Here is a 25,576-nt window from a genome sequence, read left to right on the forward strand (position 1 = left end):
AATGCTCAAGGCAGACATTCTTTACTAGTTCAACTATTGTTTGGCTTTAAGAAGACTTCAGGGTATATTTTAAGTTTAAGGTTTAAAGGTTATCTCAGGGAAATAGTTTCAGGGGTTCAACCAGTGCATTATACCCTTGATTGCAATGAATTTTCACAACCAACCCTGGAAGGAAGTTCTATTATTATTCCCATTTTACAGATGACAAAGCTGAGGCTCAGGGAAGTGAATCACTTGCCTGGGGTCACACACACAAGACTGTGGTGTTCATACCCATAACCCTTTACTACCTGCCTCCTCTACCCTGAGCCATGAAACAAGGCCCATTTCTTGGCCCTGCCCTCTCCACAGTGCCCCTGTGAGGACAGCTGTTTGTTAACACGTGCCCAACTGCCCTAAGACTCAAGAGTGCTGTGCAAACCCTTAGCCTCGCTTTCCTCTTCTAGGAAATGGGGATATTAACGGCACTGACCACATGTCCCATTTCAAAGGTGAAATGAGTTAATTCTTGCAAAACAGAACAGCTCTTAGCCCGAAGTGAGCACCCGCTGAACAGTTCTTGATGATTCTTTTCTCAGGGTTTGCATTTTAAGAAGCTCCTCTTTGGAGGATTAAACCCCCCAGGCATGCTGCTAAACCCTTAACACCTTCTTTAGACTGGCATAGCTCCCCTTCAGCTAGCTTGGATAACCCGGCAGTTTGTATAGAAACTTCTATCAGTTTTACTGCCTTGGGATACACAACCCCAGTGTCACGCCCCAAGTGTTTGTGGAAAGTAAGTGCAAAGTGCTGTGAACGCTGTACTGTAGGACGGACATCCCACTGCAGACTGGTCAGTGGGCCCAGAGAGTAGCCGTGTAAGTTTGCAGAACAGCTACCTGTGTTTGAGGACGCAATACCAGGAGTAAAGGCTTCATTCGTTCAGCAGTGTCTATTGCCTGCCAGCCATGTGCCAGGCCCTGGGCGTGGTGCCTGTCCTTGTGCAGCAGAGCCTCCAACCTCATAGATGACACAGGTTTAAAAAGAGGGTTTGAAAACAGAAGGTTCTTGGAGGCGGTTAGTGTAGGGAAGGCAACGGCGGTTTGGGTTCACACAGGTGCAGGGTCTCCCACTCGGACCCCTCCCGGTGCTGTGCCCTCACTGGCCCCACATTCTTCCACTGTAAGATGGTGATCACAGTACATCATCTGGGTGCTGCTAGGATGAAACAGGATGATGTGAGTAAATGCTCAGCAGGGACCTGACTGGAACTGAGCCTGGGGGCTGGAAGCAACCCTCTCAAGGGCCCCATCAGGAGGGGAGGGAGGTCCAAGGGCTCAGCCACAGGTGCATGGGCGCTGTCTTGAGGCTGGACTCTGCTGGCAAGCCCAGGGCTGGGTACTCCCGGTTTCAGAGGCCCGGGGACTGTGACCCAAGGTGGCCACGATCCCTCAGCTCCATTCCCGAAGTTCTTTCCAGCCTGAACCTAACTCCGGGGGACAGACACGATCTTTTCCCCGTGCTATTTCTGCTAAATTAGGTGACCAGCCTTTTTCCCTTGGCATATCCCAGGATATGTATTTGCATGCTGTTTTGCATAAATCAGGGCCTCATTTGCATCTATTTGCATGTTTCTCTGGCTGTGAGGTTCAAGAGGCCCAACTCAATGTGTGTAAAATGAAATAAATGGTCAAGTCCAACCCCTCTGAGCTGGCCTGAACCTACAGCCAGACTGGAAGGAGCTCAGAGGGGCTGGGAGTCTCCAAGACCAGGGGAGAACTCCCGGGCCAACTGTGCTCAGAGCTGCTGGGGACTGGGGGGGAAAGGAGGGCTTTGGCCACCTGGGTACAAAGAAGCTGAGATGCAACCACAAGGCAGGGTGTCCTCCACTCCCAGCACAGACCTTAGAATAGATACAGTGCGGAGCGGTGATAACCGTTCTAACAGCACCTACTATGTGCTGGCACTGTACTAGAGTCTTATGTGTGTTTGTCCATTTTCTCCTTAGAACTTTGTGAGGTGGGCCATTATCAACTCCACTTTGGAGATGAGGAAATAGAGGTGCAGAGAGCTGAAGTGACCTAAGGCCACATGACTGGTTTTTGAGTGCCCTGGACTCGAACACAGGTCAGTTTATTTCCAGAACCTACCATCCCTGTTAGGGCAAGTGAGAAACCCAACCTTTGGCTGCTGAAGGAGTCGCTGGGGACAGCCATCTCCACACCCCCACCCACTCAGGTACCCTTGAGCATCCTTTCTCTCCCGGTGAGGACCCTCTCTTTTTTTCCCCAGATTTCACTGAATTGCCCAGGTCTGGGGAAGGAACTATGACCTGTGCTTCCAGAATGACCTGGTTTCTATGGCAACAGGTTGAACAACCCAAGCTGCAGTTGCAGGCCATCCCCAGGAAGAGGGTGGCAGGCTGGTAGCTCCTTATGAGGGTGAGGCTGATGTGTGTGTGAGGGAGCAACTTCAGCGCCAGCCTCCAAACCCGTAAGACTTGGCACCGAGCAGGGCCTCGAAGTGCTTCTTGGGTTAATTCATAGCTGGATGGACCTCAGGTGGTATACCTGCTGCCTTTGTTTTCCCAGCCCTCCTTGGGTGGAGTAAGGATGGCCACAGATTCTTTGTCACTTCCCCCCATCAAGAAATGGAGCTTGTCTCCCTTCGCCTTGAATCTGAGCTGGTTCTGTGACTGCTCTGACAATGGAACATGATGGAAGTGATGCTGTGCTAATTCTGTACCTAAACCTTAAGAAGAACTGGAAGTTCCTGCTTTCACTTTTTTGGGAGCCCTGAGTTGCCATGTAGTAAATCCAGCTGGAGCCCTGGTGATGCAGTGGTTAAGTGTTTGGTTGCTAACCAAAAGGTCAGCAGTTCAGACCCACCAGACCCTTCTTGGAAACCCTATGGGGCAGTTCTCTGCTGTTCTATAGGGTCACTACGAGTTGGAATTGATTCCATGGCAACAAGTTGCTTTTTTTTTTTTTGTGGGAGAGAAGGAGGCCAAGACAGAGAGAAAAGAGGTTGTGGTGACACTTTTGGGTTTTTGGCGACTCTGGGTCAGCTCTCGCTATTGGTTTCCTAGTTCCAAGAGCCAATATATGTTCTTTTTCCCCTTAAGTCAGTTTGAATTGATTTTTGTCACTTGTTGTTAGTTTCTGTCGAGTTGATTTCAACTCATGGCAACCCCATGTGTGCCAGAGTAGAACTGTGGTCCATAGGGTTTTCAATGGCTGATTTTTGGAAGTAGATTGCCAGGCCTTTCTTCTGAGGCACATCTGGGTGGACTTAACTTTCAGTTAGCAGTGTTAACTGTGTGCACCGCCCAGGAGCTCCATTTGTTATGCTCTGATTGGGATATACAGCGATGAGCAGGTGGGATTGCCATGAGACTTAAACTAGTGGGACCCTCTTGATACTGACTGCATTTCATTGCCTCATCCAGCTGAGAAAGAGTGTGGGGTGTGCTGTTCTCTGTCTCAGAGACTCCGTTCTCCCAGGAAAGGGAGGAAAACGAATGCTCACTTGGTACAAGGCCCCGATGCTGTGTGTTTTACTCGTATTCTCCTACTGGACTTTCACAACTGCCTACCAGGGAAGTAGCTGGTGACCATTTTTCAGGGTGGCAGTGGGTCAGAGGCCTGGGTTAGTGTCAGGGGCTTGGGAGCCTGGTCCTCTCTCTCCGTGTGGCAGCTCTGCTCTGGGGCAGAGTGAGGCAGAATCTGGGCAGGGGAGGAGGAGGGAGGCAAGGGATTCCCATTAATTTCTCCAGCCCTAAATCAATTTAATGGGAGCCTCCGATGACTCTGATTTGATTTTTCATTTTCAGTATTACAATTACCAGCCCGATATTACCAGCAGCTCGAGCTTGAAATGGGACGGCATGGCCGAGGCTGTCAAAAAGGGAATAGTACCAGATTACACCAATTATCTAATATTTTGCTAATTAGACACCCAATGCATCTCTCTCCTTTACAGCGAGTGGTGGTGGCGCGGGGAGCATTTAGCGCTAGCATTGTTATTCTTTGCTGATCAGATTCTACCTCCCAAGGAGAATTTCAGCCTTCCAGAGGGAGACCCTGGTCATCCACCCCCTTGCTACTGCTTCATGTGGAGTCAGGGACCCCTGATGCCTCCCCTTAGTCCTTCTCACTGTCCTTGGAGGGGACAGCAGACGGGGGTTCCGGTGCACTAATCCCCTGTGGGATGACACCTTGCCGGATGCAGGATGTGTGGAGAGAAATTTCAGGGAACCCCAAACCGAAGTCCAGGTGGCTCAGAAGCGCATCTGTGGAATGAATCAGGCTGCAAAAGTGTTTGTAGAGTTCAGAGACCTTCTTTCCCCTCTACATATGGTGAACCTGAGGCTCAGAGAAGGAGTGTGACTTGGCTAAGGGGCCACAGACAGGGGTGGCAGAGCTGTGCCTAAACCCCAGGTCTCCTGACCCCCAGTCTAACAGCCTTTCCACCCACCATGGGTGGCCGGTGTGGACTCAAGGTTGTTTGTGGCTCCCCTGAAGCTGACTGGATTGGGAAGTAAATCTGGTTTAGAGGGAAACCAGAATGATCTAAGTGTGTTCAGATGCTGGTACAATCCGTCTACACTGTCAGGCGTCTGCAATGCTGCCCTCCTCTATATTGGAGTGGTGGAAAGAGTTTTGCTTCAGGGTGGGAAGAAGTGGGTTCAAATCCTGCATCTACCACTTACCAGCTGTGCAACCTTGGCCAAATTCTTCAACCTTCTGGACACCAGAGGCAGCGGAAGACTCCAATGAACAACAAGGTTCAGCGAGGGACCACCATCATTTTACTGGAATATTAAAAATGTTGTCGCTGTTGAGTCGATTGTGACTCATGACAATGCCATGTGTGCAGAGTAGAACTGCTTCATAGGGTTTTTCGAGGCTGTGACCTTTGGAAGCGGATCGCCAGGCTTGTGTTTTGAGGCACCTCTGGGTGGGTTCAAACTGCCAACTTCAAAATGCTTAACTGTCCCCTCCACCCAGGAACTCAATACTAAAAATAACTGCCACTGTTTATTGAGGGTTCGCTGTACTCCAGACATGTGCCAAATGCTCAGTGCGTATGTATATCTCATTTACTCACTTCTGTGCAGGAGACCCCGGTTTGATTCCTGGCCAATGCACCTCGTGTGAAGCCTCCACCTGTGTGTCAGTGGAGGCTTGCATGTTGCTAGGCGGTGCAAACAGTTTACGATTGGCTGCTAACCTAAAGTTTGGTGGTTCAAACCCACCCAGCAGTTCGGCAAAAGATAGGTCTGGTGATCTGCTCCTATAAAGATTACAGCCAAGAAAACACTGTGGAGCAGTCCTACTCTGTAACACATGGGGTTGCCATGAGTAGGAATTGACTCAATGGCAACTAACAACAAAAACAGCAGCATGATGCTGAACAGGTTTCAGCAGAGCTTCCAGACCAAGACTAGGAAGAAAGGCCTGGTGATCTACTTGGATCACAATGGTCTGATCCACAACCAATCATGGGAACGGCGCAGGACCAGGCGGGATTTCATTCCATCATGTATGGTGTCGCCATGAGTCAGGGGCCGACTCAATGGCAGCTCACAACAACAACCAAAAAGAAAAAAAAAACCTAACCCGTAGCCATCGAGTGGATTCCGACTCATAGTGACCCTGTAAGACAGAGTAGAACTGCCCCATAGAGTTTCCAAGGAGGGCCTGGTAGATCTGAACTGCCAACCTTTAGGTTAGCAGCTGTAGCTCTTAACCACTACACCACCAGGGCTTCCACAATAACAACAGGAGGCAGGATTGTCATCCCCGTTTTACAGCTGAGAAAACCGAGGCGCTTAGAAGCCAGGTGACTTGACGCCTGTGGTACATTGCAAAGCCATAAACACACAAACCTAGCTGTTTCCAGAAGAACTGTAGAACAAGATGAGCCCCTCCCCTGCACTCTGTGTACCCAATCCCTGGCCCCCCAGCCTCCCCACCTCCTGGTGGGCCAGCAGCTGAAATGTGCAGTGGCAGGGAGAATGGACAGCATGGCCGGGAGGCACTGCCCACAAGCCCCTTCACCCCTCCCAGAACCTGATTCTCACAGCTCAGGCCTCAAGGCAGCTACTCTTAGAAACATGGTCAGCTCCGCTCTGCTGAACTTCATTATCTTTATTAAGTTAATTTACTTGAGCCAGTGTGGTCACCTAATTAAGACGTTTCCCAGGGCCTTGTGCTGGCTGCTTAATGAGGCGGGAGCAGCTGGGCTCAGGTTCATAGTGTCCTGGGGTAAGGAGGGAAGCGGAGGTGACTTAGCATGACCATGACTGCTGTGGGGCTCCCCTCTGCCACGGTCCAGGGCTGGGGGTGACTACCACCGGCCCTTCCATCCACCACCCTGCCATGGTCCTCACTTTGCCAGGTGTCCACTCAGTGCTCCAGGACATCGTGGGAAAGAGAGGAGCACCACTCAGTGTAACAATCCCTGAGCAACAAGCTCCTTGTTTCTAATTTTGTGAGTGACGGAGATAAGACTTATTTTTGTACCTGGTAATGGCTCAGCCCTGTGGCAGAATGCCCCCAATTTGGTTAATGAACTTCTTTTCTCTCAGTAAATGAGGTTTTTAAGATGGGAGGGGAGGACAGGCAAGACCGGAAGTTGGGAGGCCAGGTAGGAAGCTGTGGCCAAATTCCATGTGAGCGAGGATGGCCATCTTTACAGGGGGCAGGTAAGGGCAAAGTACCAGGAGAGTTACTATTTAGAAGGAGGAGTGATGGACGTGGGTTTGGGGAGAGGCAGGGATGGCACCCTCATTTCTGGTTGAATAGGACCTGGACAGAGTGTGGTCAGCCCTATCAATTTCTTCCTTCCTTCCTTCCTCCCCTCTCTGTCTCCCGAGGTTCCTCCCCTCCCTGTCTCCCTTCCTCCCTTCCCTGTCTCCCTTCCTCCCTTCCTCCTTCCCTGTTTCCCTTCTTCCCTTCCCTCCTTCCCTCCCTCCTTCCTGTCTACCTCTCTTCCTTCCTCCCTTCTCTCCCTCCCTGCCTCTCTCTCCTCCCTTCCTCCCTCCCTCCCTTCCTTCTCTCATTTGTCTCATACATGTATTGCTCACCTTCTATGTGCCAGGTACAGGGGATAAAACCGTGAACAAAACACACTGAATCCCTGTTCTCACAGAGCTGACATTCTAGTAAGAACTAGGTCTAAACTCATCAACATTTAGAATGTTAAAATCTTGAGTCTTACAAAAAACCAAAACTAAACCTGCTGCTGTCGAGTCGATTCTGGCTCGTATCTTGAGTCTTAGAGTCACTGAATCTCAAAATCAGAGACTCTTAGAAAAAAAAAAAACTTTATTCACACCCATTAAGTGGGAGCTGACTTATGAATAATCTCATTCAGTGCTTGCAACTGCCCTGTGAGGTGAGTTTGAGGGTCATCCCCATTTTGCAGATGACGCCATTGAGGCTTAGGGAAGGTAAGTTATTCTGGTCAATTGCCTGAAGTCAGGGTTTGATCGAGCCCTATGGGATACCTCTCCCTTCCTCTATTGCCTCCTCATCTTACAAACTGTGGTAACTTCAAAAAGGCACATTTGAGCATCTCAGAGCTGGAAGGGAGCACCCGCCCCCATCACCTAGGGCCCTCGGTGGCATCTATTGAATGAGCTCATACAGCCCCCGTTTGTCCCCATGTTCATTCTTGTCCCAATCCTCCAGCCCCCCAGCCTCACCTCCCCTGCCCAAGCCCCGTCCTGACCACCTGTCTTCCTCTGTCTCCAGTCAACTGGCTGCTCCTCTTCCTATTTCAGGCAGACCTTCGAAGCAAGTATACCTGGAGCCCCCTACTCTTTGCCTTCACTCCTACTGCCGGCTCGCTGGGTCTGCTTCTGATGTTGGCAGTGCAGCAGTCTTGGGTCATGGGAACAAGGGAGTAACAATGATTAAAAAAAAAAACAACAATAATCACTAGGCCTTATTGTGGGCTTACTATGTGCCATGCTCTGCCCCATTTAATCCTCCAAGGACTCTAGAAAGTAGGTTCCAGTTGCTGTCAAGTCAATTGCAAGTCATAGTGACCCCATGTGTGTCAGGGTAGAACTGGCCCCATAGGGTTTTCTTTTTTTAGATTTTATTTATTTTGTTGAAAATATGCATGGCAAAACATAAACCAATTCAACCATTTCTACATGAACAATTCAGTGACATGAATACATTCTTCGAGTTGTGTAACCATTCTCACCTTCCTTTTCTGAGTTGTTCTTCCCCCATGAACATAAACTCACTGCTCCCTAAGGTTCCCCTCTAATCTTTCGAGTTGCTGTTGTCAATTTGATTCCATAGAGTTTTTAAAAGAGCCTAATGCTCAAGGCAGGCATTTTTTACTAGTTAAGCTAAACTATAGTTTGGTTATAAGAAGACTTCAGGGGATATTTTTGGTTTAAGGTACAAAGATTATCTTAGGGCAATAGTTTCAGGGGTTCATCCAGCCTCCATGGCTCCAGAAAATCTGGAGTTCACAAAAATTTGGAATTCTGTTCTGCATTTTCCCCCTCTGTAGAGTTTTCAATGACTGATTTTTCAGAACTAGGTCACCAAGGCTTTCTTCCAAGGCACCTCTAGGTAGACTCAAATCTCCAACCTTTTGGTTAGGAACTAAGTACATTAACCATTTATACCACCCAGGGAGTCCTAGGAGGTAGATACTATCATTATTTCCATTTTACAGATCTGGAAATGTGACTCAGGGAATTGAAGTAACTTGCCCGGGGCACACAGCAAGGAAATGGCAGAACTGAGATTTGAATCAGGACTATGATTGTAGAGACTACTCTTAACCAAAGGTATGTGGAGTTGGGAAGCTGGGCTGACCATGTGGTAAGAAGTCCCTGTCCAGGTCTGATCTCCAAGTGGAAGGCTGGGACAGGGTGAGGGTGAAAAGACAGGAGAAGGCTGGAGTGGCTTGGTCATGGAGGAGCGGCCTCGTGGTCAGCAGCAAAGAGCTGTGTGGCCAATGCTTCCCTCCTAAGGGCTCAAGTGGCCAGGGCTCATGCAAGCATTATTGGGGTGTCATCCCATTGTGACTTCCCAATCTAAAGGAAGCTTCCCTCCCAACCTTACTTTTGTAGCACTGATTAATATCTAAAATTATGATGATTTACTCATTTGTTGTTGTTATTAGTTGCTATAAAGTCAGCTCCAACTCATGGCAACCCCGTGTACAACAGAATGCAGCATTGCCCAGTCCTATGCCATCTTCACAATCATTGGTATGCTAGAGTCCATTGTTGCAGCCATTGCGTATTTTGAGTGCCTTCCCACCTAGGGGGCTCATTTTCCAGCACTATATCGGACAATATTCTGTTGTGAATAGTGGCGAATTTTTGGATGTAGATCATCAGGCCTTTCTTCCTAGTCTGCCTTCGTTTGGAAGCTCTGCTGAAACCTGTCCACCATGAATGACCCTGCTGGTATTTGAAATATTAGTAGCATAGCTTCTAACATCACAGCAACATGCAAGCCACCACAGTACTTGTACACAGTACACCATAGTACTCGCTTGTTTTCTTCTCCCTCTAGAATGCTGCAGCCCCAACACCTAGCACAGAACCTGGCCATGGTGGGCCTTCAGTCCTCTGTCAGGCCCCTTGCTCACTATCAGAGGAGGGCTGATTCTCTTTGTAAGAGACAAACTAGCCTACCCCATTGTAGTGTGTGCAGCCTAGACGTTGGCCTGCTTCCAGTCAACCATTCCAGCTCAAATGATTACGAAACACACAAATAAGCAGCCATGAGTTGCAGCCTAATCACCCATTCTTTCTTTCCTAGACTTCTAAGTGCTGCTTTGAGCTTCCATCTGGTCCTGTGATACAAGCTCCGCCCCCAGCTATGACATCAGTGAGGCTGCCCCTGGAATCCCAGCCTAACTAGCCTTTATATTTTACGACCTTGTTTTTGCAGCTCAAGACCCATGCACTGAAGACTACAAGCTCCATTGAACATTTAAGTCTGCAGATGGCTCCACAGCATGGGCCAGGGAGCGAGCAGCGTGGATGGGGCTGGATGGAGTTGCCTCCGGGAGACCCTCTGGCTCTCAGCTTGGCTTCTTCCTCTTAGGATTCTTCCCTTTTCCGGCTCACCAAATCTCTGTTATGATGATATTGCTTAGTTCAATAGTTCACCCGCAGTGGCTGAGCACCCCCACATCTGGACACAGTGTTAGGGGTAGGGATAGGGGTGAACCAGACATGGTCTTAGCCATTGTCTGGGATGTAGGGTCCCAGAAGCAGACCCAGTCTGTGCTCTCAGGAGAAACCAGTAACAGTATGAGGGGAACAGAACATAGTGAGGGCTGGGGAGAAGCCAAGCCAGGTGTGACTTCAGACAAAGCCCAGAAAGCAGCCTCATCCTCATCCTGCAGGCGACTCTGGAGTGGAAGTAGTGTCTCCGAATTGTCCAAATGGGCAGACCTGCCAGTCTTGGCCAAGGGCCATCCTGGGGGGTCAGACTCCAGGCACTGTCAACTGCCTGCAGATGTGGACAAAGCTGCTCCAGTGGTCCAGGGTAGGCCTCTAAAGAAGAGTCGCAGGTGCAGCCACTGGGGGAGAAGACCTATGTCAGCGGAGAGGCTCACGGACATGGCAAAAGGGACCTGAGGGGACCTGGGCAAGATACCTGTGAGACCTCCCTTCCGGTTGTCTTAGGGTTCTCTAGAGAAGCAGAACCAGTGCTACATATACATATATATATAGAGAGAGAGAGCTCTGATGGCACAAGGTTTGAGCGCTCAGCTGCTAACCAAGAAGTCAGTGGTTCAAACCCACACGGTGGCTCTGTGGAAGAAAAGACTTGGTGATCTGCTCCTGTAAAGATTACAGCTTAGAAAACCCTATGAGGCAGTTCTACTCTGTCACATGGGGTTGTTATGAGTCAGAATCAACTGGATGGCACCCAACAACATCTATATATCTGTCTATCTATATCTATCTACCTACCTACCTACCTACCTACCTATCTGTCTATATAGAGAGAGACTTACTTCAAAGGATTGGCTCACACAATTGTGGGAGCTGGCAAGCTCAAAATCTGTAGGTCAGGCAGCAGCCTAGAGACTCTTGCAGGCTTGCATCCCAAGATCCGTAGGTCAATGGATGGGAAGAGTGAAGAGAGAGAGAAACTTCTGTCAAAATATCTGTTTATAGTCTGGAGGCAGAACACACCGTAAGGTTAATTGATCACATCGCATTAGATTGCATTATGGAATGTAATTACATTACATTGCAGAATGGCAGCTAGTCTAGTGTTCAGCCAAACCACTGGGAACTTCAGCCTAACCAAGTTGACACATAAAATTAACCATTATAAGGTGCTGATGAATTCAGATAGGTGGCAAAAGGAGGGCATACTGTACGATACCCAAGACTGCTAGTAAAAGCCGTTCCCATCCGTCTTGGCTGCTCAGGATGTGCCCGGTGCTGTGCTGTGTGCTGTCCATGTCTCATGACACCTCACAACAATTCTACATGGTAAACACTATTATTATCCTCATATTACAGGTGAAGACATGGAGGCACAGAGAGGTTATGCCATTTGCCCAAAGACACAGCTAGCTAGTGCGGAGCTGAGGTTTGAACACAGAACACACTTTATAACTACTGTAAAGTTCTGTGCATCAGGGGAGCACATAGAAGGGCTCTGAGCACGTGCTGGGCCCTGCTCTAGGTCCCAGGAGGACAACAGGGAGAAAGGCTTGAAGAATGATCCCTGAGGAAACTTTGGGCCTGGACATTCCTGACCCTGGGTTCTGGGAAGATGGGAAGGGGTAAGACAAGGAGGTAAATCCCAGTGAGGGTCTCCCAGGAGCCTTTCCATGACAGGACCAGGGGCGGACTCACAGGCCGGTCTGTGTGGGGGCTCTGTGCCTTTGGCTGCTTTTCCTCAGGAAGGAAGCCAACATTATTGTGCATTTATGGAGCGTTAGGAACTACCCTAACAACAGTCCTGAGGGGCGCAACTGTTGTTATCTGTAACTTGATGGAGAGACTGGGGTTCAGAGAGATACAGGTGCTGACCAGGGCGGCACAGCTGGTTGGTAGTTGAGTGGCCACAGCGTGTGTTGTTGGGGAAGCAGAAGAGGCCATGATGGATCAATAAGCTGTGGTGAGAGAAAGGAAGTCTGAGGAGAGGAAGGAAAATATAGTTAAATTGATTTTAGAGGTCCTGGGTGTCTGCAGAGACAGTTCCTCCGTTGTCCCAAAGTGCTTGTAAATTGCCGCCTCTGCCTCCGTCAGCTTCAGAGAAGGAGAAAGTGTGTCTGGTCTCAACCCTCAGTGTTTCCGCTTTCAGAGAAACTCAGCTGCCAGCGGAAGCTCTGGGTCCTCCCCACCTGGTCAGGCCGGAGAGGGAGGTGTCCCCTGCCTCCCACTTGCAGCGGGTGGTTGGAGTCTGTGCCAAGTGGGTGGGTCGTCCAGAAGGGACCATGCGGTGAGAGTCAGACCTGAGTTCTAACACTGATGCCACCTCCTACTGGCTGGGTGACCTGGGGCAAGTCATGTGTCTCTGTGAGCCTAGTTTCCTAAAAATTGGTATCCTAAAAAAGACCAGTCACTGGAAAACGATGTTGTGTTTGGTAAAGCAGAGGGTCAGTGAAAACCAGGGAAACCCTCAGTGAGATGATGGACAACAATAGCCTTAACAATGGACTCCAACATACCAACAACGATCATGAAGATGGCGCAAGACAGGGCAACGTTTTGTTCTGTTATACATAAGGTCATTATGAGGTGGAGCTGACGGGACAACAGCTAACAACAACAGCAGCAAAGCCTCTTGGGCCTGTCTAGGCCTTGCAGAGGGGGCAAAAGAGTGGATTTCCTGTCTCTGGCCTTGGAGACAGATGTGGGAGCCAACCATGGTCTGTGAGGGAGAGGTGTAGAGGGGTCACCTGCTGGCCTGGGTCTTTTGCTTCTGACTGGGGCTCCTGAGAGGGAGGTGCCTGCTGCCAGGAAAGAACACAGACTCTGAACCCAGTAGGCCTTCATAGCCCGTCCACAGGACCTTCGGCAAACAGCTCGACCTCAGAGCCTCTTTCTCCAACGCCCATGTCAGGCACCAGGAGCTGGTGTGATGTCTGTTTCCTAGTGTCTGAGGTTAGGGAACCTCCCTAATCTCCCATTTCTGATCCTTTTCTGGAACTTTCCAGATCTTTCTGGAATGTGTTTCTCAAACCCTTAGCCCCTGTCCCCTCTGCATGCTCACAACCTTTGTGGGGAGGAGGGAGTCTTTTTACTGGTTCTAAATAGGCAGTGGGGTCAGAGGCACAGTCTCCTCACCCTCCTGTCCAGGTTTTCAGGAGCCAGAGACCTAGAGCCACAGACCAGGAGCCTTAACTCCTCAATCCCTTCTGTCTCATCTGCTTGAGCCTCCTTCCCGCTAATCATCTTGGCCATTTGCTCTTTCCCACCTCTACATTTTTCCCCGCAAGCTGCAGCAACCAGAACTGAGGTCTAGAATCATTAAACGATAATAATGACGACAATAACAATAAAGTGAAGTTGGTGTTTGCCCCTAAACCCGCTGCCCCAGCCTGCTCTGGGGCTGCCTTCCCTTCATCTTATGGGGGTGTTACAGGCTCACTGAGGCCTCTTACTGCCCCTAATGCCAACTCTGGGTCCTGAGTCAGACAGACCCTGGTGGCCCTGAGACCTTCGACCTTCCTCTCACCATGTCAGGCCTCAGTTTCTCCACTCTCAAAAGTGGAGAATAGTGATGCCCTCCTAACAGAGTTGTTTTGATTCTTGTACATAGCAGCTCTTATGATTCATTTATGCAACAACAAGCGATTTGGGGCATGTGACTCCTCCACCCTTCGCAGAACACAGGGACGAGTCCCAGTCCCTGCCCTCAGGGAGCTCGCCACCAGGCTCAAGGTGCCAAAAAACAACACACAGGCAACAGTTAAGTGATAATTCAGATGGCTGTAATAGACACACACGCACCAAAACTCTGCCCTGCCTCCAAGGAGTGTGAAGATGGGTAATAATGGTAATGGTTACTGAAACAACAATACCATTAATAAAAAATAATGATAACTTGTTGAGCATTTATTATGGGCTGGGAAGTATAAAATGCTTTCATGGATTATATTTTAATTCTCACAAAAAACCGAGAAAGCAGATAGTATCATCCTAATGTCACAGATGTGCAAACTCAGAGAGGTGAAGCTACTTGCCTAGGGTCACACAGCAGAGCACAGAGGAGTAGGAGCTATGCACACAAGCACGTGTGCCCAAGGCTGTGGCTTCCCATGTGCCCTCTATGTGCCAGCCCAGGCACTGTCCCTGCAGTAACATCCAACTTCAGTTCTGCAATTTGAGTGGCAAGTGACAGAAAACCCAACTCAAATGGGCTTAAAAATAATAAAGGTTACTCACCAGCTTACATAAGTAAAAAAGAGATAGATTTTACTTGCTTCAGGCAAGGGTTGATCCAGCCTCTATGCTTTGATTGCTATGTCTAGGACCAGTGCAGTTTCTTGTTCTCCGTTTCTTGATTCTTCAATGTCAGCATCATTCAGGAGAGGCCCACCCCTCTTGCTACTTCACCCAATAGCTCAAATCCAAGCCCCAGAATTTGGCCTGTGGTTGACCAGACTTGGGTTATGTGTCCATTCCTGAGCCAATCACCATGGTCAGGGAGTTGGATGATACTGATTGGTCTAAGTTATTCAAGTTCTCCCACGTCTAAACCATATGGACAGGACATTTAGGGCAATGTGAACAAGAAGGAAGAGGGGAAAGGACTCTGAGGAGGCAAACACCAAATAAATATCCACTACACACTCATAAGACTCTACAGGATAAATGTTACTCTCCCATTCAATAGATGAGAAAACTGAGGATCAGAGCAGCCAAGAGACAGCATGGTGCACTCCGATGGGGAGGGAGTGTTTCCAGGAGAGGAGAGCCAGCTCGTTATTGTGCGTGGTTTACATCAGCAGTCCTGAGCACAAGCTCATGGTTAGCAAGGTTCTGTGCACTCTTAACATGCTTCACTTTTTCAAAGCACGCTGTAGCACCTCACTCTAGTAATCAAAGGATGCAAATGGAAACAAGGAGACTCTAATTTTTTGCCCACCAAATTGGCACAGGTGAACAAAACAATGATCCTCGATGCTGGGGAATGGAGGGAGGCAGGCCTGTTTCTCCCTGGCTGGTGGGGTAGAAATTGCTGTAAGCTTTCTGGAAAAGAGTGCTTCTATATTGCGTTAAGAGCCTTGAACGTTTTGTATCCTTTGACTTCCAGCGATTTTACTTACAGGAATCCATCCTCAAACGATGGGGGCTGTAGACAGGGAATGATAAAGTGTCCACAGCTGTGTTCTTCGGAGTAAGGAAAACCAGTAAACACTCATCTCCATTTTGTATACAATAAGATGGTGAGACTTCGTCTCATGTACTTTGGACAAGTTATCAGGAGGGACCAGTCTCTGGAGAAGGACGTCATGGTTGGTAAAGAAGAGGGTCAGCGAAAAAGAGGAAGACCCTCAGGCAATGTGTCAAAAATGCAACCTTCTTTAAGCACTTGGCTGCTAACTGAAAAGTCGGTGGTTTGAACCCACCAGCTGCTCTGCAGGAGAAAGATGTGGCAGCCTGCTTCCATAAAGACTACAACCTTGGAAGCCCTATGCGGCAGTTGTACTCTGTCCTATAGGGTCGCCATGAGTTGGAATCAACTCGACGGCAATGGGTTTTTTTACTGTTGTGCCTCTGAGCTGCCTTGATTTCTGTTTCAACTTATCATTCTGTCCAGGGGCAGAAGCCTCATCCCTGTCAGCTCAAGGGTCCCCTGCTCTTGTATCTTTTCCCCTTGGGGTTGTGTCTTGTGATGGCATCCACTATGTTCCTACCTTTGTGTGGTTCTTAGTACTTAGTGCATTTAGTCACGGCCTGTCCCCCTCATTGCTGATCCCATGGGGTCTTCCAGTCCCTGGGCTCTGTGTCTGGGGAGAATTCTCTCTCTGAAATGGGAGAGCCTGGTCGGCAGCTGACTCAGCCCTTTGCCTGGACTTGTAGGCAGACATCTCTCAGGCTCTCCTGCTGGGCTGATATGGGCACTTGGATTTCCTTGCCTCCCTGGGAGTGGCAGCATGGATCCCCCATCTTAGATTCCCACTTATATGGAGGCTCCACTGGAATCTCAGTGTCCTCTTGCCTCTCTGATGCCCTTCTGCTCAGTCCAGGGGATTCCTTGTCTGGTCAGGGTTGGGAATCCTTGCTTTTGCACCCTTCTGCTTTCTTCCATGTCTTCGCCTTATGTCAGCAGCCAAGGAAAGTTTCACAAAGTATCCTAGCTGCCTGGGCTTTGGGGAAGGTCAGAAAGGAGGACTCTTGGTGAACCTTGGTCAGAACCATAAATAAGAACAGCTGATACTTTCTGCCCCCACCCATCTGTCAGTTTGTTGTACTGTGGGCGCTTGTTTGTTGCTGTAATGCTGGAAGCTATGCCACCAGTATTTCAAATACCAGTGGAGTTACCCATGGTGGACAGGTTTCAACAGAGCTTTCGGACTAAGACAGACTAGGAAGAAAGGCCTGGCAATCTACTTCAGAAAATTATCCAATATAAACCTTATGAATCACAGTAGAATATTGTCCGATATGGTGCTGGAAGATGAGCCCCCTAGGGTGGAAGGCATTCAAAATACACAGTGGCCACAACAAAAGACTCAAACATACCAACAATCATGAAGATGGCACAGGAGTGGGTGATTATTCTGTTGTACGTGGGGTCGCCATGAGTTGGAGCCAACTCCGCAACGACTCACAACAATAATGACAACAACAACAAAACTTACTGAGCACTTACTACGTGCCAAGTCCTGTTCTAACTGATTTGCATTTATTAACTCATTTATTTGTCTTAAACTCTTCTTTGATAGTTGAGGAAACTGAGGCACAGCGAGGTAAAGTAACTCACCTAAGGCCGCACAGCTGGGAATGGCAGGGCGGGGCTTTGAACCCAGGTGGCCTAATTCCAAAATTCCTGCTCCCAACCATTCTCTCCCATGGCCGTTGGGGGCTGGGAGGGGTGTTTGTGAGAAGGGGCTGAGGGTTCAGGGCTGGGAGAGAGGCCCCTGGAAGGGGTTGAGCTCCCCACTGGGATGTGTGTGGGCTGGTGTCCCAGTGCTCCCAGTGGTGATTAGATCTTGGGCCTGGGTGGTCCTGACCTCGGCCCGGCCTGCGGAGTCACTGAAGGAATCACCTCTTGAGGCCGCCAGTAGTGCATGGATTTTGCACAGGAGCCTTGGAGCCTAGGTCCTTCCACAGCATCCTGAAAAATCTAGTCTCCTCCTACTCTCCACACCCAGCCGCATCCCTGTTTGAGCTAGGGTGGTGGAGTCCTAAGCAACTATCATTTGTGCTCTCTCTGTGTGCATCTCATTGGTCCTTCACACCATCCCTTGACAGATGAGAAAACTGAGGCTCAGGGAGGTTAATTTACTTACCCCAGGTCACACAGCCAGTAAGAGGAAGCCTTTGGCTTTGAGCTCCACCTGACTTATGCTCATCTCACTCCATCAGAAATGTAAATTGGAGGTATGCCCTCCCCACCCCTAGAATTCTAGGACTGATCCAGTCCTCTGGGGAATGGGACCAGGGCTGGGTTTGGGGATGAACGATAGGAGGGGGCATGGGCTCTGTGAGCTCCAAGCTGTGGAGCCTGTTAGCTGTTGTCTGACCCATCCAGGAGAACTTTTTGTAGGGATTCTCTTTAAAGGAACTCTTTGAGTGAGGAGGGAAGATGGGATGGATGAGTCTCCTGTAGTGTTCGGATGATAGGCTTTGGAATTGCACAGACCTGGGTTTGAATCCTAACTCTACCTGTTACCAGCTGTGTGATTTCGGACAAGTTCCTTAAGCTCTCTGAGCCTTGAGCTTTGTATCTGGAAGAGGAGTGTGTTAATTTCCTGGGGTTGCTGTAACAAAATACCACACGGTGGGTGGCTTTGAAGAACAGAGGTTTACCGTCTGATTTATTATTCTGGAGGCTAGAAGTTCAAATCAGGTTATCAGCTGCGCTGATCCCTTCTGAGGGCTCTTGGAGAGAAATGGTTCTATGCCTCTCTCCTAGCTTCTGATATCTCCAGGCTGTCCTTGGTGTTCCCTGTCTTACAGCTGCCTCTGTAGTCACATGGCTGTCCTACTTCTAACTCTCTGTGCCTGTTCTCTTTTTTTTTTTTTAATAATTTTTATTGTGCTTTAAGTGAAAGTTTACAAATCAAGTCAGTCTCTCACATAAAAACTTATATACACCTTGCTACATACTCCCAATTACTCTCCCCCTAATGAGACAGCCTGCTCTCTCCCTCTACTCTCTCTTTTCATGTCCATTTCGTCAGCTTCTAACCCCCTCTACCCTCTCATCTCCCCTCCAGGCAGGAGATTCCAAGAAACTCACTCCTCACCAGCATCCCTCTCCAACCCATTGTCCGATCCAATCCCTGTTGGAAGAGTTGGCTTCAGGAATGGTTCTTGTCTTGGGCCAACAGAAGGTCTGGGAGCCATGACCACCAGGGTCCTTCCAGTATCAGTCAGACCATTAAGTCTGGTCTTTTTATGAGAATTTGGGGTCTGCATCCCACTGCTCTCCGGCTCCCTCAGGGGTTCTCTGTTGTGTTTCCTGTCAGGGCAGTCATTGGTTGTAGCTGGGCACCATCTAGTTCTTCTGGTCTCAGGATGATGTAGTCTCTGGTTCATGTGGCCCTTTCTGTCTCTTGGGCTCATAATTACCTTGTGTCCTTGGTGTTCTTCATTCTCCTTTGCTCCAGGTGGGTTGAGACTAATTGATGCATCTTAGATGGCTGCTTGCTAGCATTTATGTTCTTCTCTTTTTAAGGCACCACTTGGATGGGATTAGGATACATTCTTCTTTGATATGGCCTCATGCTCATTGATGACATCTTCCAAGACTCTATCCTAGACAAGGGCACGTTCGTTCATAGGTACTAGGGGTTAGAACTTCAACATATCTTTTTGACGGAGACAGTTGAATCCGTAACAATGGGTATAATAATTCCCACCCCAACCCTCTAGAGATTTCAACGTGCAAAGCCTGCACATACCCTTAGCCAACACGTATTAAGCACTTACTGTGTGTACTAGGCACCATCTTAGCCTTTCACATACTTAACTTCATTTGATCCTCACTACAACTCTATGGGTCAGATGCTCAGAGAGTTGAGTCACCTGCCCAAGGTCACACAGCCTGGAGGTGGCAGAGGTGGGATTCTGCTGGCCTCTCTGACTCGAGTGACCACAGCCCCCCTTGCCCTTCCCTTTCTCTGTCTTTTTCATGCTTGGGCTGTGGCCCTGGAACTTCTGATGCTGTGAAGTCCTGGAAGGGAAGCCTGGTCTGGGGCTTTGTAGGGATTCTCCACCAGCCTCCACCATTTCCTGGTGGGTGTGCAGTTGGGGGTGTGAGAAATAGACCAAGTCTAACTTTAGAGGGAACACAGTCCACACAAGACCGCCCTCACTTCTGACATCAATTGTAAGTTCAGGGATTCCCCAAACCACCCTCAGCTTTGATAATTCATTAGAAGGATTCATAGAACTCACAGAAAGCTTATGCCCACAGTTACATTTTATCACAGAGAAAGGATTAAGATTAAAGTCAACCAAAGGAAGAAGTGCACGGAGTAGAGTCTGGGGAAGTACCAAAGGTAGAATTTCCATTGTCCTGTCCCCGTGGAGTCAGGAGGTGTTACTCTCTGGAATCAATGTGTAACAATATGCATGAAGTATTGCCAACCAGGGAAGCTCTCTAGAACCTTCAGTGTCCGCAGTTTTTATTGGGGCTTGATCACATACTGCCTGCATGGCTGACCTTTAGTCTCGAGTCACTTCTGGAGGGAAGACTGCTACTGTGTGGCCCAAAGTCTCCACCATCAATTGCATTGTTATAGTCCAGTGGTCAAAGCCCCCCCAGGCAAACAAAGCCACTCCCGTCAGGCATAGAGATACCCTCCCAGCAGCTGAGAGGTAAAGGCCGGACTTAACTTTGGTTAATTCTTTACTACTACACAGGAGAAACCCTAGTGGCTCAGTGGTTAAGTGCTACAGCTGCTAACCAAAAGGTCGGCAGTTTGAATCCACCGGGTGCTCCTTGGAAACTTTATAGAGCAGTTCTACTCTGTCCTATAGGGTTGCTATGAGTTGGAATCGACCTGATGGCAATGGTTTTTTTTTTTTTTTTTTTTTTTTTACTATACAGCGGGTGAGGACACAGGTTCTCTTGATTCTCCCTGGGACATAAACAACCTCTTGCCTCAAACCTGTCTTGCCTCCCACCCCCTACTCCCCAAGTCTGTAGAATCTTCCCTGCAGGGACAAAAATGCCCTCTAGAGCTTGCTGTCGATCTGGGATGGAGGAACGTTCAGCTGGTGCTCCCAGCCCAGCTCCCCACTGCTTGCCCCACCTGGTGGCTGGTAGCGGGCAGTACATCTGGATCCAGATGTGGTTGGTCACTTGGTGGGTGGTAGGGCTGGCAGCGAGAGCCCTGGGGAACCCCAGATGACTCCCTGAAAGCCTGCCCAGACAGGGCCAACAGGCTCATCATTGCAGAGATCCATCTCCTGGAGCATGCCTGTTTCAGCTAGGGTCCCCCACCCTGAAAGCCGACTCTGAAACAAGGCCTGGTACAGGTCCCAAGGAGTGGGAGTGAAGGACCAGGGACATAGAACAGTGGAGGACGGAAGAGTTACCAAGTTAGCTTCTGGTACAGGTGACTATTGCTCCATTTCTCCAGAACCACCTGAGAAGCTTAGGAAATGCTTCTCTGAGCTGTCCACCCGGGAGAGGGAGGGGGAAGCATTTACCATCACCTCCTGTCCCCCACTGGTTAAGATGGTCCCACGGGTGTCAAACTCCTGCACTTGTGGGCTGTGATCTTGAGTCCCACCGCAGCTCCAGACAAACCCAGGGCAGGAAGCGAGAGGTCAGGGTCCCAAGTGCTGTCGGGTGGCACCTGCACCAAGCTGCTTGGAGCCTGTGCAGAGCTGGTCACTCTGGCAGAGGCTGGGGAAGAGAAGGGCCCAGAGCATCTGCAGAGGCACTGGAGAGGTGTCCAATACCAGCATCTCTGTCCAGCCTGGTCCTTCTCCCCACCCCAGACCCATGGCACCAAGGGGTACCCTGATGTGCTGAGGGTCTGCTGACCGTGCCCACAGAGCCTGGCATGTAGTAGGTGCTTTAAAATTTCATCATCAAACGCGTGATTAAAGGAGTGAATAAAGGGATGCAGCAGTAAAAGACCCCTCTTACCCTCGGAGTTGAAGGGTCGCAGCCGGACTTTCATGATTTTTAACGTGCCCCTGTTCTGTTCTGGGAAAGGGGCAGTGAAGGTTCAGTGGTAGAATTCTCGCCTTCCACGTGGGAGACCCGAGTTCAATTCCTGGCAATTGTACCTCCTGTGCAGCCATCACCTGTCTGTCATTGGAGGCTTGTGTGTTGCTATGATGCTGAACAGGTTTCAGGGGAGCTTCCAGGCTAAGATAGGCTAGGAAGAAAGGCCTGGCAATTTACTTCTGAAAGTCAGCCAGTGAAAATCCTATGGATCCACAACTTATCATGGGGATGGCACAGGATCGAGTAGCATTTTGTTCCATTGTTGCCATGAGTTGGTGGCCTGCCTTGACGGCAGCTAACAATGACATTTTGTTCCGGATTCTGTGCTAAGCACTTTAACATAGAGGTAGTCCGCAACTTACGACGGGGTTCTTTTCTAACGACTCTGTTGTATGTCGGTTCTGCCATAAGTCACATCCCTCATTTTTTTTTTTTTTAATTTTGATTATTATTGTCTTTTATTATCAGTATTTTTATAAATCAAGTCACTGTCTTTGGGGGTTGGAAATATTACATTACATATAAACTTTTAGATATATTTTTACACTGTATGTAGTACATATTACTAGCTATCCAAAAAAACCCAGACCAAACCCTTTGCTGTCCATTCCATTTCCGACTCATAGCAACCCTATGGGACTCAGTAGAACTGCTCCATAGAGTTTCCAAGGAGCGCCTGGTGGATTCAAACTGCCGACCTTTTGGTTAGCAGATGTAGCTCTTAACCACTACACCACCAGGGTTTCCGTTACTAACTACAAGATATTCTAAAACAACAGACGATTTTAAGTGTGCTTCCTTGTAACTCGAACATGCTGTAAGTCAGGGACTACCTGTACTTTATCTTATTTGATCCCCATAGTTCTACAAGGGAGGCGCTATAGCCCTTCCCCATTTACAGGGGGTGAAACAGTGACTCAGAGAGGTGAAGGAACAAGTCCAAGGCCACACAGCTGGGAAGGATGTTGTCAGGACTGGCAGACAGACCTGTCTTTGCTGCTGTACCGTTCTGGTTCTACCTGCTGGCTTGTGCTACCAGATTTCCAACACCCCCCCCCCCACCCTGTCCCCATCCTCCCTGTCACTGGGCGGGGTGGGGGGCGGGGGAGGAGATGACCTAGGTAGGAGGAGGTGTTGAATTTTTCAAGGGAGGGAGCTGTAGGGGAGATGCTGAGTTGGAAGTAGGTGGAGAAATGGGTGAATACATGAAGGTCTGCATTGGGGGGCTGGCTCCTCTTTCAGCCCTGACTGCTACCTGCTGTATCATGCAGCCCTCAGTCTCGTCTCTCCACTACGCAATCCTCAGCCTCACCGCTTAGACTTCTAGAAGGGCCTTCATGGCTCATCTATTCCAGGCTTTCAACAGCTTCTTTTAAAGTAGAGAAATATTTTGTTGAAATGACATCTTACACGGATTCCCAGGACATCAAACAGATAAAAGTGGGTCTGGTCTGGGAGCAGCTGGGAGACATGGCCAGAGCTCCATTTTCTCTTTCTGTCCTTCAAAATGCCCTGGAGACCACCCTGGGGAACGCTGGGGTCCCAAGGAACACACTCTGAAAACCCCTGATCTAGTCTCTACCCTTCCTTGTGTGATAGGGAAAAACGAGCCTAGAGAGGTCACCTGACTTGCTTGAGGTCACCCATGAGCCAGGGGCAGAGGCAGCACCTGGGCTGCACATGGTCCATGACATTGTCCCCCGTGTCCTCTACATTGCCGAGGGGTCCATGGAGCCTCCCCGAGCTGCATTTGTGAAAATTCCCGATGCAAATGCCATGCCTGCCCCTGGCTCAGTGTTTGCTCACAGCTGCGCTTCCAAATCCTTATCAGCAAAAAAGGGGGATCATAATTCGGGGCCTCCCCCGACCTGCTCTCCAGGCTGACACAAAGGGCGTTATCTGTCTCAAAAAACGGAGCTCCAAGAGCAGCGCACATAATAAATGGTGTTTGCTGATCAGCACCGTGTTTGACTGAGTCTCCTTGAAGAAAAGACACAGAAATAGCTCAGTTGGCCCCAGATGGCCCAAGGCCTGATTGCCCCAGGAGACGCAGGACCAGGTGGTGTGAGAGCTTGGCAGGGGCCCTGCCTTCACTGGGCCTCGTTTTCAGTGTCAGCCCTTGGGGGATCCCAACGAGGGAGAGATGAACCTGGATCACTGCCAGGTAGGATGAGTGCCCAGGTTTAGTCCACCTCCTTCTGGCTGTTTGACTGTGGTTAGGTCTCTGTCCCTCTCTGGGCCTCAGTTTCCCTATCTGTACCAATGGCCTGGATCATCTCTAGTGCTTTAGTAGCTCAGGCAGCCTTTGTCCTCTAAGCCCCAGAGCAGGGAGCCTCCCACTGCCCCATGGCTGCCTCTGGCCTTGCTGATGGCCAGTGAAGTTTGTGGGCTCCCCGCCCCTCATCTACATGTTCAGGCACCAGCTCCTCACTGCAGCCGTGGCTCCCCCCACCTCTGTAGCTCCTACCTCCTTCCCTCTCGGAGGACCAACTCTAAAGGAAGCCTGTCCTTTGTCAGCAAAGCTGTCTCGCCCAGCAAAAGTGGCTTTCATCTCTGTGAGCAGGACTTCTCCCCCTGTCAGCAGAAACTTCTGGCTGGAGGAGAAACAGGCTCCAGGCTCTGACGGGTGCCTTCAGAGAGCCCAGCCTCCTGTCCTCTGGAACGTCAGTGCTGGAACCATCTGCAGGGGCTGTCTTGTTCTCACGGGTGGGTTAACTAGTAGGCAAGGTATGCCCAGACTTACATGTGCTGACTAATCTGTAGCGCACAATTTCACATGGGTTTCAGGTGCAAATGTGCACTACAGATTAGTGAGTGAGTGAGTACAAGTAAGCCAGTGCATACCTTGCTTATTGCGTAATCCGTCCCTGTTTGTTCTTCCCCAACTCCCACAGAAGCTGGTCGGGGTGGAGTAGCTCAGTGGGTAAGAGCATGAGCTTCGGAGTGAAATAGACCTGGCCTTAAATTCTGGCTCTACCACTTACTTGCTGTGTAATTTTGACCTAGTTGCTTAATCTCTATAAACCTCAGTTTCCTTAACTGGGAAATGAAAGCTAATAATAGTACATAATTACCTTATAGGAATATTTCAAGAAACAAATGTGATAACAAGCATGAAATACTCAGCACGATGCCTGGCACATAACCGACAATAACTCCATAATGATAAACAAAACCAGTTGCTGTTGAGCCAATCCTGACTCATGGCGATCCCATGTGTGTCACAGTAGAACTGTGCTCCATAGAGTTTTTAGTGGCTGATTTTTCAGAAGTCAATGGCCAGACCTTTCTTCTGAGGTGCCTATACGTGGACTCGAAACCTCCAACCTTTTGGTTAGTGGCCAACAGCATTAACTGTTTATGCCATCGAGGACTCCACCATAAATGATAGCTACTGTGATAAACTGCATTGCCAGCCCCAGTTTTTCTGCATTTTCTGTACCCATATCCTTTGCAATGTGACCTTGCAGTTATTCTCACTCAACACACATAGTCCTTCCTTGGTGCCTTACATCTGCTCTGGCCTTGTAACTCGCTATGGCAATGAATGTGGTGGAAGTGACGATCCATCAGGTTCAAGCTTAGGCCTTGTATGTTTCCACTTGGTTGGCTCCCGCACTTCTGCCTTGCCATGAGAACACGCCCAGGCTAGCCTGCTGGAGGAAAGGAGACATATGGAGAGGAGATGAGCTGCCACAGTTGCCTCAACGGAAGCCAACCTAGATCAGCCAACAGCCAGCTGCCTCCCAGACACATGAGCAAGCCCAGCCAAAACCAGAGCCACCTATGAGCTAAATAAATGCTTTCTGCTTTAAGTCACTGAGTTTTAGGTATGATTTGTTACGTAGCATTATTATGGCACTAGATAACAGATACAGCTATTTTTATTATTAAACAGGATAATGGAAGTAGCCCCGTGTACTAACTTGCCTTGTGGTCAGGGGAAGTCACATCTTTCTGAACCATGGATTCCTACTTGTCAAATGGCAGTGATAATACCCGGGACTTTTTTGGTGACAATTTTGGTAGAGGGACCCGAGCTTATATGGTGGAGTTAGACTGGGATTTGAACCCTAGCTCCGCTACTTTCTTGCTGCCTGACCTTGAAATACCACTTGACCTGTCTGAGCCTTGTTTTCTTTACTTGTTGAGTGGTAATAAAACCATCTCATAAAACTCTTGTGCAGATTAGAAATGTCAAGGGCCTATTC

General features: G+C 49.2%; 1 protein-coding gene across 2 annotated transcripts in view; it reads left to right on the plus strand.

The window, feature by feature from the left end:
- The window catches only part of ARHGEF10L (Rho guanine nucleotide exchange factor 10 like), a 158,774-nt gene extending 144,727 nt beyond the window's left edge, over nt 1-14,047 (plus strand). The window contains exons 26-28 of one of the 2 annotated variants that reach the window (XR_010321309.1): nt 1,988-2,106; nt 8,686-8,800; nt 9,918-14,047. Coding sequence is in view for 1 of the 2 variants with exons in the window: in XM_064281367.1 (XP_064137437.1) it covers nt 1,988-2,064 (77 nt within the window). In the remaining variant the exon portion in view is untranslated. Of the gene's footprint in view, nt 1-1,987; nt 2,107-8,685 lie in introns of both variants that reach the window. The other variant, XM_064281367.1, reaches the window with a different exon arrangement.
- Nucleotides 14,048-25,576: the final 11,529 nt, after the last annotated feature.

This window comes from Loxodonta africana, chromosome 3 (genome assembly GCF_030014295.1).
Source record: "Loxodonta africana isolate mLoxAfr1 chromosome 3, mLoxAfr1.hap2, whole genome shotgun sequence".
Taxonomy (NCBI): Eukaryota; Metazoa; Chordata; class Mammalia; order Proboscidea; family Elephantidae; genus Loxodonta; species Loxodonta africana.